Below are 20,367 nucleotides of genomic sequence, written 5' to 3'. Positions count from 1 at the left end.
TTTAGCACCCCCATAATAATGTTCCACAGTAACGTCAAAATTATGCATAACAGGGCATAAACTTAATCTTGAACAGATGGACAACGTGGTTGTGGAAAGTTGTCTTTTTACCAGTGGATGATGGGAAGAATATCCCCACTAGGAGGGTGAATGAGGTGGCTATATCAGCAGACACATACAGGCCAAAGTTCTCCATGGAGCCGTGCACATCCACCGAGGCCAGACCAACTTTCTCCAGGATCTGCCCCTTATCAAGGTAGTTAGACCACATGTTGTCTATCGGAAAGGCAGAGCAAAAATACCAAACAATTATTGGAGCAATTGTATCAACACAGTATTTTGCCACATACCAGGACAGCCGTGGCCTACTGGTTAGGTCTCTCTCTCATAAAAAGTTGGCATATCCAGTAGGCTACATAGCCTAAAGGCGATACAATAAAATGAAAAGCCTAGGCGCGAGTGGCGCTTTTGCGCAGTAGGCTATGCGCACGGTAGGCCTTGGCTATAACTTGACAGATTTTATAGAAATTGATTCCTTTTAATTAATTTCAACATATTATTGATTGCAATAGTCCATATTTCATTTCAATTTCACAATACAAAAAAATAGACTAAACTTAGTTTAGTCTGAGTGCCATTCTCAATTTAACAACGTAACTCATTTGAACCATACCACCATCTCAGATAGGCTAAATTAAAACACAATAATGCATGTAGTCTTTAACTTATACACAGGGAAAATGCACTAACTGGCAGAAATGAATAAAGCCATTGCAGCCAAACTATGTTCTAGTATTATAGGCTAATGTACACATAGTGATATCAACACCGGGGTGTTCAGTCGTCTCGTGTGTTGAACCGTGGAAATAAATAGACGAACAATTTTGGAATTTGCACTGCGTGATGAGATGTAGCCATTGGGTAGCCATTGAATATTCCGCCATCAGAGATTGCTAACAGGTGTTTCAAAATGTCTGGGAACTTTCCGGAGCTCGAATGGCAGAGGATAGTTGCAGATCAATTCACACAATCATTGAAGTAGGCTGTATTATGGGCCATAATTTATTTTTGTCAATAAACACATAAGAGGCGAAGCACAAGTTCAACAGCAAACAGGACTTTTTCAGCCCAATGACCGCCTATGTAAATAGACAAAACACTCGCATCAAAGCAGGGTGACTTCTTCGGACTTGCGAGTGCTGTCAAATCGATATTAGGCTATGCGGTTTTCTCATAGGCTATAGTGGTGTTCTGCCCTCTACCCCCAACGCCTTGCCAGGGTCGACAGATAGTTAAACTCCTCTCCAGGAACAAACCACGCAGACGACGTATTCCAGTTCACTCTTTATGGAGTTCTTGAAGTAGGGTAAAACAACGATGCTTTCAGAGGCCAATTTGAACAAGACTTAAACAAGTAGAGTGCGGAGCACTGCGCTTATTAAACCAGTGTGAAATAAACAAAGTCCAAGGCATATGACATCATCAGACAACGACAAGTGTACGCATTTATATTCGAACTACCAGCTTTCACCATTAGATGGCAGAAGTGGACCATTACTAAATCTTAAAACACGGAGTTACAGTCATTGAACACAAAGTAAAAACACATGTAGCAGAACACTCCCCGCCTGATACCCATGGGTTTCACTCTAAGTTTTTGAACATAACATTCCAACATTAATAAATCTGTATTATGCCTGTTTCTCTTGTCTAACATTTACTCTTGTCAATACATTCAGAACATCACAGTATCATTTATCTGGGGAAATGAGCAACACCAGTTCATGCACAGGCCTGAGGAGCAGTTTTGGTCCATCCTTTCTGGAAATTCTTAGTTGAACTTTGCGCACCCGTCCATCTTTGCTGGGGTATACATCTGTGACGATACCAAGAGGCCAGTCGTTCCTTTTGCACTGAATGTCCCTGAGAAGAACCACGCTTCCTTCCTTGAGATTGGGCTGGTCAGATAGCCACTTCCTGCGGGGTTGCAGTGTCGCCAGGTACTGTTTCCGCCACCTGTCCCAGAATGTGTTGGACAGGCTTTGCACTCTGCGCCACTGTTGTTTGAATAAGTCTTTGTGCTCAAACTCTCCAGCTGGAGGTGGACATGGGCCTACCTTTTGAGTCAGCAGTGACGCTGGTGTGAGGATGAAGGGATCTGAGGGGTCCGTGGAGACAGGTACAAGTGGACGGTTGTTCACAATGGCAGCGACCTCCGCCAAGAAAGTCGTGAGCACCTCGTGTGTGAGTTTAGAGGATCCCATTTGCATGAGCATTGAGTCCAGGATACGGCGTGTGATGCCAATCATCCTTTCCCAGACTCCTCCCATGTGGGAGGAGTGTGGGGTGTTGAAAGTCCATGTACAGCTATGTTCTGAGAAAAATCTCTCCATTGTTTTCTCATCGGCATTGGAGGGGATTTCGAGGTCTTTGGAAGCCCCGATGAAATTCGTGCCCCTATCAGAGCGTAGGTGTTTCACAGGCCCTCGGATAGACTGGAACCTTCTGAATGCATTAATAAAGCTGGAAGAGTCCAAGGACTCTATCACTTCAATGTGAATGGCTCTGACAGACAAGCAAGTAAAGAGAACTGCCCACCTCTTACTCTCAGCGTGACCTCCCCTTGTGCGACGTGCGGCGACAGCCCAGGGCCCGAAAACGTCCATGCCGACATTAGTGAAGGGCGGCTCCGTGCTGAGTCTGTCCTGTGGTAGGTCAGCCATTTTTTGAACTTCACACTTTCCTCTGAGTTTACGGCACACAATGCATTCAAAAATCACTCTGCTGACACATCTCTTGCTACCTACTATCCAGTAGCCAGCAGATCGGACAGCCCCCTCGGTGAAGTGGCGTCCCTGGTGATGTGTCTGTTCATGAAAGTGATGCACAATGAGGGTGGCTACATGGTGGCGTCCAGGCAAGATGAGCGGCCTTTTCTCATCAGGATCTAGGTCTGCTGCAGCGAGACGTCCCCCTACTCGCAGCAGGCTGTCCTGGTCGATGAAAGGATCCAGTGACCAGAGTGGGCTGGTCTTTGGAATGTTCATGCTGGATGTGAGGTACTCCAGCTCTCTCTCAAAGGCTTCGTGCTGGACTGTTCTAATGATGACTGCTGCGCTTTGACGAGACATATCCACCGTTAAAGGCATGTGACAATGGTGCCATCCCTGACACTTTCCGTTCTTTTTTCTGAAGCTCTGGATGATGTGAATCAGAACTCCAACAGACCTTGTGAGGGAGCTCCAGCGTGAGAAGCGGCTGAAGCGCTGTGACCCTAGATGTTTTAACACTGAAGTGGAGAGTGTGGTCACCTGCGGTCGGATTTCAGGGTCCTGTTCTGGCTGTAAAAGTTCAAATGTCCGTTCAGGAAGTGACATGTCCACAGGCTGAGACAAGAATGCTGGTCCGGTGAACCATATCGTGTTTCTTAAGTGTTCAGTTGGGATAGACCGTGTTGGGATATCTGCGGGATTGTGCTGTGTGTGAACATACCTCCACTGTTGTGGCAGTGTGCTTCGTCTGATTCTTTGAACACGATTGCTCACATACACGTAGAATCTTCTTTTCTCATTGAAAATGTACCCGAGTACAATCTTACTGTCCGTGTAGAATGTGACCGCATCAAATGTGATGTCAATTTCAGACATGATGGCCTCTGCCAGATTCACTGCCATGACTGCTCCACACAGCTCCAGACGGGGTATGGTGTGTTCTGGGCGTGGCGCGAGTCTAGCTTTGCTTGAAATCAGTCCTGTGTGGGATGTTCCATCTGCATGTACAGTCTTTAAATAGGCAACCGCAGCAACTGCCCTCTCTGATGCATCTGAGAAGACACATAATTCAGTTCGTTCGGCTGCAGACAATGACGCACCTGTGTAAGCTCTGGGGATCTTTAGGTGTTGTAGCTCCTGAAGAGAATCTCTCCAGCTGTCCCACAACTTCTCCTTTTCTGCAGGCAGTGGGGCGTCCCATTCAGGAGAGTCAGAGGTGAGTTCTCGGAGGAGCGCTTTACCTTGAATAGTCACAGGAGAGACGAATCCGAGCGGATCATACAAGCTGTTCACTGTGGAAAGGACTCCTCTTCGCGTGAACGGCTTCCTCTCATCCTGCACACGGTAAGTGAAACAGTCAGAGTCCAGGTCCCAGTGTAGCCCCAGGCTCCGCTGCACTGGTAGACTGTCAGCTGCCAGGTCCAGGTCTTTTAAGTCTGTGGCGTGGTCCTCACAGGGAAAGGCCTCCATAACTTCCTTGCTGTTTGAGGCCAGCTTATGCAGTCTGAGGTTGGAACACGCCAGCATACTTTGAGTCCTTTTAAGTAGACTGATCGCCTGCTCTGCTGTTGGGAGGGATTTTAGCCCATCGTCCACATAAAAGTCACGGGCTACAAACTGCCGCGCGTCCTCTCCATACTCACTCTGTTGCTCTTGGGCTGCACGCCTGAGACAGTAAATGGCCACTGCCGGGGAAGGGCTATTTCCAAAGACATGGACATTCATGCGACATTCTGTTATCTCTTTCTCTGGGTCATTATCTTTGAACCAAAAGAACCTGAGGAAGTTGCGGTCCTCTGGTTTGACCTTGAAGCAGTGGAACATTTGTTGTATGTCCACAGAGAAGGCGACAAGTTCTTTTCTGAAGCGGAGGAGGACCCCCACGAGGCTGTTGTTGAGGTCCGGTCCAGTTAACAGCACTTGGTTCAGAGACAGTCCTTTGTGTTGCGCACTGGAGTCAAAAACGACTCTTATCTGAGAGGGTTTTTTTGGGTGATACACACCAAAGCATGGTAAGTACCAGTGCTCCTCACCAGGTTTCAGTGGGGGGGCTTCCTCAGCGTGTCCACTCTGAAAGATCTTTTTCATGAATGTGATGAACTGTTCTTTCATTTCAGGCTTTCTCTTGAAAGAGCGTTGTAGCGAGTTGAGGCGTTCCAGTGCTTGTGCGCGATTGTCGCACAGCCGTGGCCGTTGAGCTCTGAAGGGCAGGGGAGCCACCCAGCTGTTTCCTTCGTCCTTGTAGACTCCACGGTCCATGATGCTCATAAACTGCATGTCCTCGATGGAAGGAGCCTCTGTGTCATCGTCCTTTGTTGTCTGAAAAACATCACAGTTCAAGATGTTCTGTACCTTTGCATGACTGTCTCTGTGTAGGATGGCGTGTGAGGGGGACTCAGCATTACAGTATCTCTCCTTCACCGTGTAGCTGTTTGGGCATGGCGGAAAGAGAGAAGGGCGTCCGTTTCTCAGCACGTTGGTGTAGTAGGCGCTGACCAGGGTTGGTTTATGCATATCTCCAATGCACACATCACCCACGATCACCCAGCCCAGATCCAGCTTTTGGGCGTAGGGTGCGTTGTGTGGGCCGTTCACCTGCCTTCTCACCTTATGAACTCTGATCATATCTCTGCCTAACAACAGTACAATAGGAGCTTGAGGATCCAGCTCAGGGAAGTGCTTTGCGAGATGTTTTAAGTGTGTGTGGCTTAAGGCAACCTCAGGTGTGGGGATTTCTGTTCGGTTGTTTGGAATTTCGTTGCATTCAATCAGTGGTGGCAGTGTGAGTGTGACACTGCCATCAATGGGCTCCACCATGAAGCCACGTGCCTGTCTGCCTGCAGTCTCTACTGTGCCAGCGCACGTTTTCAGAGAGTATGGTGAGGGGCGTCCTGAGATGTTGAACAGACTGAAAAACTCAGACCGTGCAAGAGATCTATTACTTTGGTCGTCTAGTATGGCATACGCACGGAGAGCAGAGTCAGGGTGGTCGGCTGGGTACACCCTCACAAGGCATATTTTGGAACAGGAGCGTCCTGAGATGTCCTTTCCACACACCTTGGTGCATGTGGTCGAGACTGCAGTCTCCCCGCCGTTCTCTGATGCAGGACCTGAGCTGTTGGACCTCTGGACCGGGCCGGGATGCAGTGCAGCGATGTGCGTTTTGCTTCCACATTCTGTGCAGCTTACCTCCTCATCACAGTTCTTTGCTAGGTGTATGGCCTTGCAGCATTTGTAGCACACTCCGTGTTTCTTTAGGAGTTCCTTTCTTTCCTCTATGGGTTTTTCTCTAAATCCACGGCATTTGTGGAGAGGGTGAGCTTTGTTGTGCAGCAGACAATGTTTCGCTGGGTCCTCTCTGCTGATGGACTTACTTGCTGCAGGGGAGTCAGATGACATGAGTGAGGTGTTGCTGGACACTCTGGTCTTAAGAACCGCCACTGCCCTCTGACTGTCAGGTTTAAACGTTGGCTTGTTATGACCAGAAGGTTCGTTACTTGACGCTGACAGCATAAAACCTGGGTCATTTCGCATTTTTGCTTGCTGACACACAAAGTTCACAAAGAAACTGAATGGGGGATAGGGGGCCCTATGTTGTTCTTTAAAGTTAAAGCCTAATGTGAGCCACTTTTCCTGCAAATAAAATGGTAATTTCTGCACAATAGGGTTGACCCCACGGGGCGTGTCTAAGTAGCTAAGCCCAAGCAGGTCCCCATCATCCTTAGCCGCTTGTATTTCCATAAGCAAGTCCCCTAGTTCTCTTAATTTGCGGCCATCTTTGTTCTGGATCTTGGGGAAGTTCTCCAATCTCCTGAACAAGGAGCTCTCGATGACCTCTGGTGCGCCGTAGCACTCGTTGAGCCGGTCCCATATAGCTCGGAGTCCTTGTTCCGGATAGTTCACATGCACAGTCCTTATTCGCCTGGCGTGTTCAGCTGAGTCTTTGCCTAACCATTTCGCTAGGAGGTCGAGCTGCTCACTAGCTGACAGGTTAAGGTCTCTGATAGAGTTCATGAAAGATGCTCTCCAAGCCCTAAAGCATTCAGGACGGTCATTGAACTGCATAAGTCCAGTGGAGATTAGCTCACGTCGAGCCATGAATCTGACAATGTTTGACATGTCGGTGTTATTATTGTCGTCCGTGTGGCTGTGCACAGGGCCATTTTGCTTGTATGCAGCATCAGGTGGCACATGGGGATTGTCAGAAAGTCTGTTGTATGCAGTGTTGCAGCCATTTCCTAAATGTTGTACAAATGCAGTGTGAGGTGTAGTTTTAATCACATAGTTAATGTGCTGCGGTCGTGGCACAAACTGTTCTTTAAAACCTCCCTCCACAGCCTGATTTTGGGTTGGGACGTGCTGTACATAGGGGGGTCTAAAGTTCTGTTGAGGTTTACTACCAGGCATGTAGCTTGTATGGTAGGAGGCAACGGTGTGGGCATATTCAGAGGTCTGTCTCTCCGGAAAGCAAACAGGGGCGCCCACAGAGTTCATGGTCGGAGCGAACTGAGCCACTCCTTTAACATAGTTCTTTGTGCGCGTCTCTGAATCGTCCGTTGGCACGTCGATGTGGCTAAAATCCTTCTCAGAGCCCTCCTCCAGTTGTGCTGCAGCTTCAAAGACCTCTGCTTTAGCCGCTGCAGCTGCAGCCCTTTTCTCGAGGTGTACTACATTCAGTGACATTTCTAAACGTGTCCGCTGTAACTGAGTGGATGCCTCCAATTCTGCTTGCTTTATCTTGAGTTCGTTCTCCTGTGTAGCGAAAGCTGCTTCAGTCCTTGCTGCCTCGGCTTCAGCGCGCGCTTTAGCAGCGGCTACTTTGCTAGATATTGAGCTCGCTGACCTTTTCGAAGAACAAGATGCAGTCGATCTGATTTTAACTGTTCTCATAGTTGAGTCTCTTTCTGCCATATTAACTTTGAATTTAATGTCCTTACTTGACGAGAAAATCCAGTCAGTTGGTTCTGTAGGATGCGTAGCCTAGCTCCCGTCCAACGTTGTTCTTCCTCCAAGCGTGAAGAAAGCCCGCCAGAAGTCGTTGTTTTACTGTTCTGCCCTCTACCCCCAACGCCTTGCCAGGGTCGACAGATAGTTAAACTCCTCTCCAGGAACAAACCACGCAGACGACGTATTCCAGTTCACTCTTTATGGAGTTCTTGAAGTAGGGTAAAACAACGATGCTTTCAGAGGCCAATTTGAACAAGACTTAAACAAGTAGAGTGCGGAGCACTGCGCTTATTAAACCAGTGTGAAATAAACAAAGTCCAAGGCATATGACATCATCAGACAACGACAAGTGTACGCATTTATATTCGAACTACCAGCTTTCACCATTAGATGGCAGAAGTGGACCATTACTAAATCTTAAAACACGGAGTTACAGTCATTGAACACAAAGTAAAAACACATGTAGCAGAACAAGTGGTGTGATGGTATAGTGCAGTCATGCTGCGTTCAAGAGCGTAGGGTAGGTCTACGTCCAGTAGTAGCCTATATTTTAATTTAACGTAGCCTAGCCCAGTGGTTTTCAAAGTGGGGGCCGCGAGAGGGTGCCAGGGGGGCCTCAGCAAGTTGGAGGAAAAAACAAAAGCAACACATAAATACATTTGAAAAATTTCAAATATACCTATTACTATGAGGGTTGTTATACAATGCCATTATAATAATGTGACGCATATCTGAACATTATATTTTCCATGATAATGACTGGGAATAATAGTCGTGATAGCTCTCATATAGCAGAAAGCCCCAAATAAATTTTTTACGCACTGTATGCTCCATCGTGAAGTGTTTGTGGCTAAAATAATTATTAGGATTAGCTTAATGTATTTTTACATTTGCCGTAGTATTGTCGATGGGTTTAATAAGGGGGTCCTTGGCCAGAATCTAGTGGTATTTGGGGGGCCTTGTTTGGGAGCCCCTGGCCTAGCCTACTGGTAAGAGATCGTTCAGGGATGGATAATGAGCGTTGTTTAAGATTAAATTACAATGCCAGACACCTTCAGATATAAGAGACCCCCTCAGATTTTTGACTTTGTTGTTTTTATAGGAGCCAGTCCTCACTCTAAGGGAGCTCGGCTCCCTCTGGCTCCCACGTAATTCGAGCACTGCGGTCTCCCATGCCCACATCCACGGCTGAAGTGCCCTTGAGCAAGGCACCTAACCCCTCACTGCTCCCTAATTCATGGATTGGGATAAATGCAGAGACCAAACTTCCCACACGGGATCAAAAGAGTATATATACTTATATATATATAAAAGTAACATATCACATTTTAAAAATACATGTGGCATTGCACCAATTACAGTACTCTATCCACAACTGAATGATTCTTACCGCTAATTACACCACTGGACAAGCCAGGAATTCCCTGTATTTCAGTAACGTTGTTCTGGTTGAAGTACTCATCGTCACAGTGGAGGCTAGTAGCATTTCCTGAGCCGCAGAACATTCTCCACAGTTGGCTTGGTACGGTGTTGTTGCCCTCCACAACGGTCTTCCCGCACGTGTCAAAGAGATCCCTCACCAGTGTCCGGTTTCCCAGCATACAAATCCTGCATGTTAAGTGTTAGAGTAAACAGGAAAAGGCCAATGACGACCAATGTCCTGACCACTGTCAAGCACAAGCACAAACAAGGCCAGAGAACATACATGAATGCCATCATGAATGCCCTCTGGAATATTAATGTGAGGAAATTATATAGTGGACTGGAATCATTGTAGCGGTGTGTCGTGTCTTCCATTCTACCCGTAATTAATGAATGAACCTGAAAAGAAATAAATGATGTTGTTCTTTTGTGGACTGCTGCCCTTTACTCTCTGTCTTAACTTACGAAAAGTCTGGTGGGTTGAAGCTGGACATCACAGCTCCAACATAGATGGACACGATGGAGATGAGCACGCAGGCCAGGAAGAGGGAGGCCAGCTTGTTGACGTACTTAACCCCCACAAATACGACAAGTGCCATCATACTGAGGCATATAGTGCCATAGACCCGCATGTTGTTGAGCATGGCCCCATCTGCTCCGTGCATATCGGTAGAGTGAAATATTGCTGACTGTGGTACCAGGTATTTCTATGGAACAGGAACACAATACAAGTACATTATGCGACATACATGGAAAACAAAAGGTTAAATGAAATTATTAAAAATCAGTAGCCTAGTAAAACATAGGTTTAAAACATAAACACTACTGACTTACCAGAAATATTTCAATTGCTCCTAATATGTACATAGCTGCTGCAAATGTCGTTCCCAGGTAAAAACAGAGTCCCACAGCACCTCCAAACTCTGGGCCCAGAGAGCGGGAAATCATAAAATATGCCCCACCAGCTAGAAGAACAAAGCAACAAAAAAAAAAAAAAAAAAAAAAAAGCCGACTTGAAACAGGCAGGTCTATATCATGAGAAGGGTGAAGGACCACTCCAGCTTCTCCAGACACCAAACTGTATAGTGGTCAGTACAACTGACAGATTCTTAAAAGGGAGTTTTAACCCTTAAGCTTACCTGGCACAACTCCATTAGTAGCAATTGCGCTCATAGATATAGCAGTGAGCATTGTCTGTAAGATGAAAAAACAAACAAACAAACATTAAAATAACAGGCCTGTAGCTGATAGACATGGAATAATAATAATACAAAAAACATTTATCATATCTTTAGCCTACTTAAATAAGTATTATAATGGCGTTTTGTGTTGGGCTACAATTCAAACTTCCTGGATAGCTAAGGGGAATGGGATAGGTAAAGAGAAAGGTGAGGAAGCTGTGTCTGTCAGTTGTCACAGATCAGCACATGGGCTATTGAGGCACTCTGAAAAGAGTTGGCCTGTTGTGTCCACTCCTGTTCATAAGGCCTAAACCATCATTCGTCAATAACATTTTATGCTTTTTTTTCATATGCACGACAAGTTATCTATCTGCAACTATTTTGCTGTCTGGGAAGTGAATTGCTTAAGTCTGTGCCATTTCCTGCCATCAAGTGTAGGCTAGGGGACTTGCTACTGTGAGAGAGGATGTTTTTCTCAGGCTGATATAGATGCCAATGTAACACCCTAAAAATAAGTTATATTTTCGTAAATAGCTTAACTGCAGCTTTAATTAATTATGTCCGTCAGTATCATGTTTGTTGACAAACATAAGACATGTGTACAGAGTATTTGTGTTTTTATTCTAGAAACAGATTTACTGACGTTAATGGTCTCATGAGGACAGTGACGTGTTGAAATTGATTTAGCAACACAAATGTCCTCGGAGTTCCAGTAATAGACTTACACATGCACAGCACATGAGAACTATGAGGAAGGACTGTACAACTCCAGCCATGCCCACAATCCAGGTGAGTCGGAGGAAGAGGATGACACCAAAGATGTTTTGTAGACAGGGCAGGTAGACACCCATCAGCGTGCCCATATTTGGTGACTAAAGACACAGGAATAAAACAGAGTCATGTCACTAGGCCTATGCTAATGCACTGACAATAATACAAATAGGCTTGGGAATCGGTTCCAGGTATCGGTTAGGAACCGGTTCCAAACGTTCCGATCCATCGGAATCGTACAAATCCACATGTTAACGATTCCACTAACGATTCCAATACAAAGCTTTGTTTTAGAAATGTTTACTTTTTCAGAAATGTTAAAGCATTCAACTTCTGTATTGATATTGCACACTTGATATTCATTCTCTAAACTCACTTTAAATTAAACATTCAAAGCCAACAACTCTCAAAGCCATCCTGTAAGTGTTCAGCAAATGGTACAGGAATCGATATGGAAATCGATAAGGAATCGCATCGATAAGCAGACTCGACAATGGCATCGATATCGATAATTTCTTAACGATGCCCATCCCTAAATACAAACCATCCAATATAGAAAACCATCCAATAATAACTGACTTGCAAAACTGAAGGGAAATGCTACATGTGAAGCACATTCACACCATGTAAGCCACTGTATTCCTCTACCAAGGCAGTGTTTCCCATACATTGACTTATTTGTGGCGGCCCACCACAATATCAACATTGAACACCACACAATGATTTTCCAGGTTGTACTAAATTGTGCTTAAATCTGGTTAGCATCATAACCACGCTGTGCTAATTTGTTAAAAACTGTTGCATTCAAGTTAATTCTGCAAACCAGCCACCACAAATGGAATTCAATTATCTGGGAAACACTGCAAGGAGATTTGCAAGTGTATTAGTCTTGTATGTAATCTTTTTTATGTAAAAAAAAAAACTTAGAGGTTGGTTGAGGCTTGCACCACAGATGGCTCCATGAGTGTGTGCCATTGATCAGGAGCATTGATTAGTGGCATCTGGGTCATTCATGCTTAGAGAGAACTGACCCCAATGGAAGCATTAGTTATTTGCAAATGTAGGGCATGATCACTTATCATGTACTGATGTCTAACTAGGGTCGTAGCTAGACACATAACTCTGAATTCTTAAATGCATGCATGGAATGTGCTATACAGTGTGTGGTACATTTTTGAACTTCCCTTGCTCAGCCCTTTACAAACCCTGACTCAAGTCAACTATAAATCAGCCATGAATAATTTCAGACTTACTTTTGCCAGACCCACAGCAGGCCGGATAGCTTACTTGTTAATCACTTGTTAATCATCTACAGTCAGGTCTTACCTCTGTCTCATCCTTGCTTACTGCTTTCCTGTCTCTGATTCGTTCAAATAACTTTCTGATGTCTGTTCATAGGAGTTAATGTTTGAGGCAAATCAAAATTACCATTAAGTAACCACTTTTAAAAAAAAATATATATATATACAGCAGGGAAAATAAGTATTGAACACGTCAACATTTTTTTCAGTAAGTATACTTCCAGTGTGGCTATTCACATGACATTTTCTCCAGACATTAGTATTAACTTAGATAATCCACACATATTAAAAAATCCAAACATGAATGTCCATAAGTAGAGTTATGAGTAAAAAAGTGGAATGCCACAGGTAAAAAGTATTGAATACACCTACTGAAATTTCTTAAATACTTTTTTGTTGTGTAGCAAACTTTCAACGTGTTTCGACATGTTTTTCTTCAGTAATAGAGTCATGCGGCGTGAGCGTGCATAGAGGCCATGGCGGTGGAGTGCATTACCTATGATTTTCTCTGTAACAATTGAACCTGCTGCCTCCAAGTCTTTCTGGAGCTTTCTCCAAGTGGTCCTTGGCTCTTCTACACTTCAGGCTACACTTCTGACTATCCTTCTGACTTCCTGGTCAGAAATCTTGTCAGGGGAGATCCTGTGCATGGCCGATTGATGATGCAGTGATGTTCCTTCCACTTGCAGATAATGGCTCCAATACTGCTTACTGGATGATTCTTAAGTTTTGAAATGCATCTGTAACCAGTTCCACTGATATGTTTTGCAACAATAATGTTGCAAAGATCTTGGAAGAGCTCTTTGCTTTTACCCATTATGAAATGTTTCTTATGTGACACCTTGGTAATGAAAAACCTTTTATAGCTCATTAATATGTACTAATCCATCTTATATTAATTTGCACAGATATGAGGGATAATTACTCTCTAACTGCGTATAGATTCCAGCTCGTCCCTGGCCATTCCTTGCCTTTGTGCACTGCTTTTTCTTAGCGTGTTCAATACTTTTTCCCTGTGCCATTCCACTTTTTTGCTCATAACTCTACTTATGGACATTAATGTTTGGATTTTTTTTATATGTGTGGATTACCTAAGTTAATACTAATGTCTGGTGAAAATTTCATGCAAATAGCCTCACTGGAAGTATAATTACTGAAAAAAATGTTGACATGTTCAATACTTATTTTCCCCGCTGTATATATATCAATAAGGATTTGATTGACCAGTTCATACATTACTTAAGTGACTATTCTACAATTTTGGTCAGAAAGGTTGTTGCTTGATGTTAATAATAATAGCTTGAGATTTTTTAATTATTATTATTATTATTATTATTATTATTAATATCATAGATTAATAAATTGTAAGGTTCTTGTGACTATGGTTCGCCTATCTCTGATGATCTTAACCTTTGGGATATTTCTTCTGGATGCATCTGCGTTTTCAGCCTCCTCATGTTCTTTGGCCCCCTGGGTCACGTTGGTGTAGTTGACCAGTCGGCTGAGGAGATGGGACACCTTGGGCCTGATGTCCAGCTCCTCCTGCAGGACACAAGACCAAGTTTTATGCAGGCTCAGATAGTTAATAATAATAACTAGATGTACCGCATAGCGGTACAAAATATGACCGCCGCTCAGTCCTGTACATCCGTTCCGCGAAAATAAATCACACTTCAATTTGTCTCCATATTTTACTCCATCCCCCACTCTTGAAATTTTTGTGTATGCTTGTTTGGCATGCCTGAGTGTGTGTGTGTGGCTGCACAGAAAGTAGCCTACTGGTGCTGAAAAGGTGAATAGATTGTAGAATAGCCAAAGAAGATGTAGCATTGTTATAAAAACTTTAAAATCTCTAAACAATCACAAGTAGGGCAGTTCATCACAGTTCATCCATTGCAACTGGATTGATGAAAGGTCACTTACACCTGTAGGCTACATTGTATTTGGGAAAAGCAAAAGGTATCAGCATAATGTTATGTATTTATTTATTTATTTATTTATTTATTTATTTAATTTATTTATTTATAAACAAAAACATCTCTGTCAGTTCCATGCCGTTTTCAACAGCTATCAAAAACAAAGGTCATTTTTGGATGGATGGATTTTTTGTGAATGTTTCTTCTTCTACAAGATTTTAGTCATCTTTAGTTCATGTAATACTTTATTGTCAATGCACAAATTAAGTAACAGTAGTCTGAAACGTTATTGTTAATGCACAAATTAAGTAACAGTAGTCTGAAACAAATGTGCAAATAACTGACATGTCCAAATGGGCCTTGATGAAATGCGTCGCTAGACTGTTCATACACACTTTAACGGGCCAAAGTTGAAGAGCTGTTGTCCGTTATTGTTCGTGCAAATATAGGCTGATTCAGGGGCGCCTGCAGGAATTAATGCTATAGTACGCACACCCATCACTGAACCGTGGACTGTGGACAATATTTGTCCGTTTCCCGGTTTTAGGTCCGTGCATTGGTCAGCAAAAAAGTAGCATAGTAACATTCACATGCAATAATACAACAACGTCTTCAATGACCTATTCATTTGGACAACTTGATACAGCCCTATTAGGGTTGCAAAGGGGCGGAAAATTTCCGGTAAATTTCTGGAAACTTTCCGGAAACTTACCATGGGAAGTTAAGCTGGGGAATTTTGGAAATATTCCAAATTGGAAACTTTCATGGAATTAAAGGAAATTATGGGAATTAATGGGAATTTACGGAAATGAACATGGACTTTTGGGTAATTCATACAAACTGTTTCATATACAAACATTAACATTTTGTTTCGTAATAAGCAATATGATTTGTATGTTCGGATTTGTGCTTAGCATACAAAGCTAGCTAGCATGCTAGCGGGGATCCCATTCTCTGCCTATGGTTTACTGGTGTGCTAAACTAGCAACACTGAACTGCCCAAGATACACTACACCACTCAACAACAAAATCCGATTGGTTGGAACATTTTTCCCCCATGCATATGAACGCTAACCTGGCAATAGCCAGATGAATTTCGCTCCACCTAGCTCCACTCATCCATCTGGAACCGATCCATTGAAGTGTTGCTTCAGAAGGCTGGGCCTAATCAAAAAATGCTTGCATATGATTGAATAAGCCACTTGTCCGTCATCTATTGACGTGCTACTTCAACCACTCACATCGAAGCCAACCCGTGACGCTAATAACAGATTCACAGTCGCTTCTACGCTATGTCACATACTCCCGCCCTGCGTCCTGATTGGCTAAACCATAAAGTTGGTTGGAGAAATCACTCTCAATGGAAGAGGTCCCAGATGGATGTGAGTGAAGCTAGGCGGAGCTAAGCGGAACGACATTCATCTGGCTAGGGTCAGGTTATATGAACGCACCATAGGTTTCCTTTATGTCTAGCAGCCTATGCCGATTGCTGTGTGCATGTGATTGACATATGTGCAGGGTAGAAATTTGACTGAAATTGCATTAAATCAGGTTGTTTTAACTAATATTATGCTGCAAGATGGGGTTTTGTCCACTACATTTAAGTTCCCTGTTATAGACTAACTTGCCATATTAAAAATTCCCAGTTTATTCCCATTAATTCCTGTTTATTCCTGTTAATTCCCATATATTCCCGTTAATTCCCATGGAAAGTTTCCAACTTTGAAAATTCCCAGAATTTTGCAACCCTAAGCCCTATACAGGCTAAAGTTACCTTTAGTTTTGTTCTAGCCTACCGTGACGTCTGGCTTTAAACATCTGTCTAATGCAGTCTAACGTTCTGACAAGCAATTGCCTACCTTGTTCTTGCCCATCTGGAATAACTCCCCTAGCTTTGCTGCATCCATCGTTTCTGTTTTCGTTGTTTAAACTTGTGATATCCATGATGAGTATTGAGTTAGTGAATTAACTCAACAATGTGTGCTGATAACTATATATAGATAGCCGAGTAAAAGAAAACAAGTAGCCTAGTTGCGTGCCTGCGTGCGTATTCTCTCTCTGCTGCTCAAACAAAATGTGTGCGCGTTAATTTTGATAAGGTATTCACTAACTTCAATAGAAAATTGTAAATTGTAGCCTGATGGCATGCAGCTAATGGGAGATACTGTCCATAGTTGGGAAGGTATGGTGGGCCAATTTGGTGTGAATACACACACACGGGAAATTTTCTCTTGGTGTTGAGTAGCCTGATGGTACGCACAGTGCGTACGGACGTACACCTGCAGGCGCGCCTGGGCTGATTCATGTTCCCTTGCATTGTGTAACTGAGGTCCATGGCTAGTCTGGCTTTCACCAGACCAAGCTCAATCTTTTAAGAAATCAAAAAATGCAAATCACAAATGAGTGATTATGGGCCAGATTGATGTGGGCCCTTGAGACCAACATACCATAAAAGATTCTTCATCCTCAGTGCCACGGTTCAGGTAGTTATTTAGGAAAAACTGCTTTTTTTGCGGTTCGGGGGGCCCAGCACGGGGGGGAGTGGCCCCCGGGGACGAAACAAAATTTTTCCGTAAGTCTAGTGGGGTTACATACCCACCAAATTTCATGTGCCCCGGTGGTTCGGTGTCCCGGGTATCGTTGACCAAAAATTCAGGAAGTAGATGATGGGGGAAAAAAAAAAAAAAACTTTGACAATCCCTATATGACCGCTTCGCTAGCGGTGGTCATAATAAACAGGCTATTCACATGAGTACACCACTTTGATGCCACTGCTTTTTCAGTAAATACTAAGTGAGAAGGGTATAATGTTAGAGACAAATTGTCAAGAAGCTGCCAGAGGTGGTTATTTGCTTGAAAGGACACAGAGTAGAATGGTGGCTTAAAGGTGCTCTCACCTCAAACAAAGCCAGATTTTTGTCATAGTAATCATTCTTCTTTGATGTTGACTCATTGCTGCTGAGAAAGGGGCTGTCCTCTTTATGATTTCCATGGCCTGGAATAGAGCAGAGGAAACACATTGAGTTTAACACAGTATGGATGAAACAGATGCTAATGCTTCAGAACTTATTTTTGTTCAGGGTGAATCACGCAGTCCGTGCTGTTTGTCCTTTTTGGGGGATGGGCCGCTTTCAAAACCTAGTAGGGCCTTTTTGCATTTGCACTGAGGCAGTCTCATGGTTAGCTACATGATATGTTTGGAAACACTGAACAGAGTTAGTAGCCTATATCAACAGAGTGCTCTTTACAACTGCATTACCTACACCACAGCAATGACCAAAGCATTTAATTATTTCCTGTGAAAGTGTGAGTCTACATACAATGTTCCACGTGTTTCATAATGAACTGATGTTATTGCGTAAACAGACCATTTTCATTGGAATCATAAGTGCACACCCACCAAAGCTTTATGGCAGACAATAGCACAAACAAAACCACCAAAAAAAACAGGCTGCTTATGCTGCGCAGAATATAATGTCATCTTCTGATGGGTGGTGTTTGTGTAATTGGCTTTTGTAAGGTTTCAGATTGGGCTGATAACAATCTAGCTCTTGGATGAAACCTACCATTGATTTTCCTCCACTTTGTGCCTCAGCATGAGTAGTACAGTACAATCTCTGTGAGATGAATATTGGTGTCTCGTCTTGTTTAGTTCACACAGAAACAACCAAATTCATGTCTGTATTTTCAGTCTGTTCTGTGTACTATTTCCAGTGCCCTTAAATGACTAAAGTAATGATTATTATGAAGAATATGGGGAGGCTGTGTCCTCACAATCAGGGAGCTAATTCCCCATCCCTGTAAATGTCCCAGTGTAGTGTGGAAGAGACTAACTGTCATGTGGCCTTGGGTCCTCTCTGCTACCCTGAGCCAATCAGAGTGAATCAATTTCTCTGTCTCTGCCGTCCTGTGTGTGCAATTGGTGTGCGAGAGTGTGTGTGCATGTGTGGGTGAGTACGCGTTTGTGTCCTTGTACATCTTTCTCACTGAAAACACACACACACACACACACACATGCACACATACACACACACTATCACTGTAACTACACTCTTATCCCAGGTCACTTAGTCTGAAGACCTGTAATTGTTTTCTTATTCTGACATTCTCATTGACCACTGAAGCGTTAAAATGAAACACCAAGGACAAAGGCTTCTACGCAAGAACAAATAAGAGCAAATGAACTCTTTCAGACTGGACTTCGGCTGTGTCATCAACAATTAGTCTAGTGTTTATACTGTCCTGATTGTTTGCCATGCTTCCAAGCAAAATCCAAATTGGTTTTTATCAACAACAGTAAACACTTTCGTCAATACAGATGTTAGTGTGTATGCAGTGTAGTTGTGACCGTGGCATTGCTTAAATTCTTCCTCTCATTTTTCTTGTAACTGTATGCATCCCATATTATACTTTAGTTACATACACTGAAGTACAGCCAGAGGCGGACAGAGTACACAGCTTCATTACTTGAGTAAAAGTACAGATACCCCTAGCTAAATTTTACTCAAGTACAAGTAAAAGTAGATGTCTAAACAGTCAGATGTCTAAAAGTACTGAAGTACTTGAATTTAAAAGTACTTGAATATCAAGAGTACAAGAGTAAATTTTCTAAATATTGCATTACTACTGCCACAGTGCTTACATTTATGTACAGAAACGTCCTACATGGAGTTATGAAAAATGTTAATGTTAATACCTTGGAGAATGTAAAAGGAATTGAAAGTAAAATCAAGTCATTTCCATCTTTTTACCATGTTTCCAGGGATGGGCAGTATTTCTAATACATGTATTTAAAATACGTATTTCAAATACAAAATACTATTTTGTAATTGAAACACTTGAAGCGAAAACTATCATTGTAACTTGTTCAGCAAATTGAAATAGTCTGGTGAGGTGGGGCCACGGGTTGGCACATTCCCGGCATCTAGAAACCTGCTGCGTCTTCATCCATTATTTCATCCATGGTTTCGTCTCTTATCTAAATCTGACCATGGAGTTGACTTTGGCGGAAAGCTGAAGGTGATTGCTGATAGGCTGTCCCAATCAGTGGCATCTGCACAATCCAATCACGTTTGAGAGGGAAACAACAAATTGAGGGTTTCCTACATTTTTCTTTTTTTTAGAAGAAGTAAAGGGTACTCACGGTTAAGGATAGAAATGTAGTGGAGTAAAGAGTACAATATTTGCCTCTCAAATGTTCTTGAGTAAAGTCATGAGTAGCTTACTCCCCAAAAATGATACTCGAGTAAAGTACAGATCCCTCAAAATTGTACTCGAGTACTGTACTCAAGTAAATGTACTCCGTTACTGTCCGGCTCTGAGTACAGCATTAAAACTTTAGGTCTGGTCAAGTGTATGGATCAGTCAATACACTAATTAGTACAACTAAAAAGAAGTTAACATGCATGTCTTCAGACTTTACTCAAGAACTGCAACAAACCTCAATGGTTTAGCATGACGTCCTTTGTCCCTTTCACCAGCAAATGCATGCTCTGACTTCCTGACATGACCTTTGGTCCATCACACAACATACCAGTTTGCAATGCTGAATTCTCCTCAAACAAATCATGCCATGGCAAATACCTTTAGCTCTGTGCCCTTTTGAAACGCGTCTGCACGGTGCCTAATAATTCCTCGTGGTGAGAAAAAAAAAAACAGCTGGGCAGGTTAAAAAAGTGAAAGGTGTGCGACCAGGTGAGTTACCCCACACAATCAGCCCTCTTCTGCCCCAGCTGGGCAGCTGGAGGTGCCTCACTCACCTGTGTCTACCATTGCACTGCCATTGCTGCTGGTGTGGTGGGTCAGCATGCTTCCTCTGTGGAATGCAGCGGTTTGTGCTCAGAGCATAGCAGCTCCAGAACAAGCAAGGCAAAATCCAGGGCACACTATCACTCAGTCAGCTGTAGTAGGGTAGGGGTGGGGGTATACTGACCCTGCACACCAGGGGACACAGCACAAACTAGATACACACACACAGTGGAGGCTGTGGTGTGTGAATAATCTCCCATCATCCACATGCAATAGGATAAAGAGAGTACAACTCAACCAGTTCTAAAGA

General features: G+C 43.4%; 1 protein-coding gene across 1 annotated transcript in view; it reads right to left on the bottom strand.

Moving 5' to 3' along the window:
- slc12a4 (solute carrier family 12 member 4) overlaps positions 1-20,367 on the bottom strand; it is a 35,730-nt gene that overhangs the window by 7,639 nt on the left and 7,724 nt on the right. Inside the window, exons 2-9 of the mRNA XM_042060739.1 lie at positions 17,207-17,304; positions 13,804-13,935; positions 11,047-11,193; positions 10,280-10,334; positions 9,975-10,105; positions 9,606-9,847; positions 9,109-9,326; positions 112-276 (exon numbers count right to left, since the gene is read on the bottom strand). Of these exons, the coding sequence (XP_041916673.1) occupies positions 112-276; positions 9,109-9,326; positions 9,606-9,847; positions 9,975-10,105; positions 10,280-10,334; positions 11,047-11,193; positions 13,804-13,935; positions 17,207-17,304 (1,188 nt within the window). The remainder of the gene's footprint in view (positions 1-111; positions 277-9,108; positions 9,327-9,605; positions 9,848-9,974; positions 10,106-10,279; positions 10,335-11,046; positions 11,194-13,803; positions 13,936-17,206; positions 17,305-20,367) is intronic.

This window comes from Alosa sapidissima, chromosome 14 (assembly GCF_018492685.1).
Source record: "Alosa sapidissima isolate fAloSap1 chromosome 14, fAloSap1.pri, whole genome shotgun sequence".
NCBI lineage: Eukaryota > Metazoa > Chordata > Actinopteri > Clupeiformes > Clupeidae > Alosa > Alosa sapidissima.
Note: the sequence above shows the minus strand (reverse complement) of the source record. Positions and strands in the feature narration are given on the sequence as shown.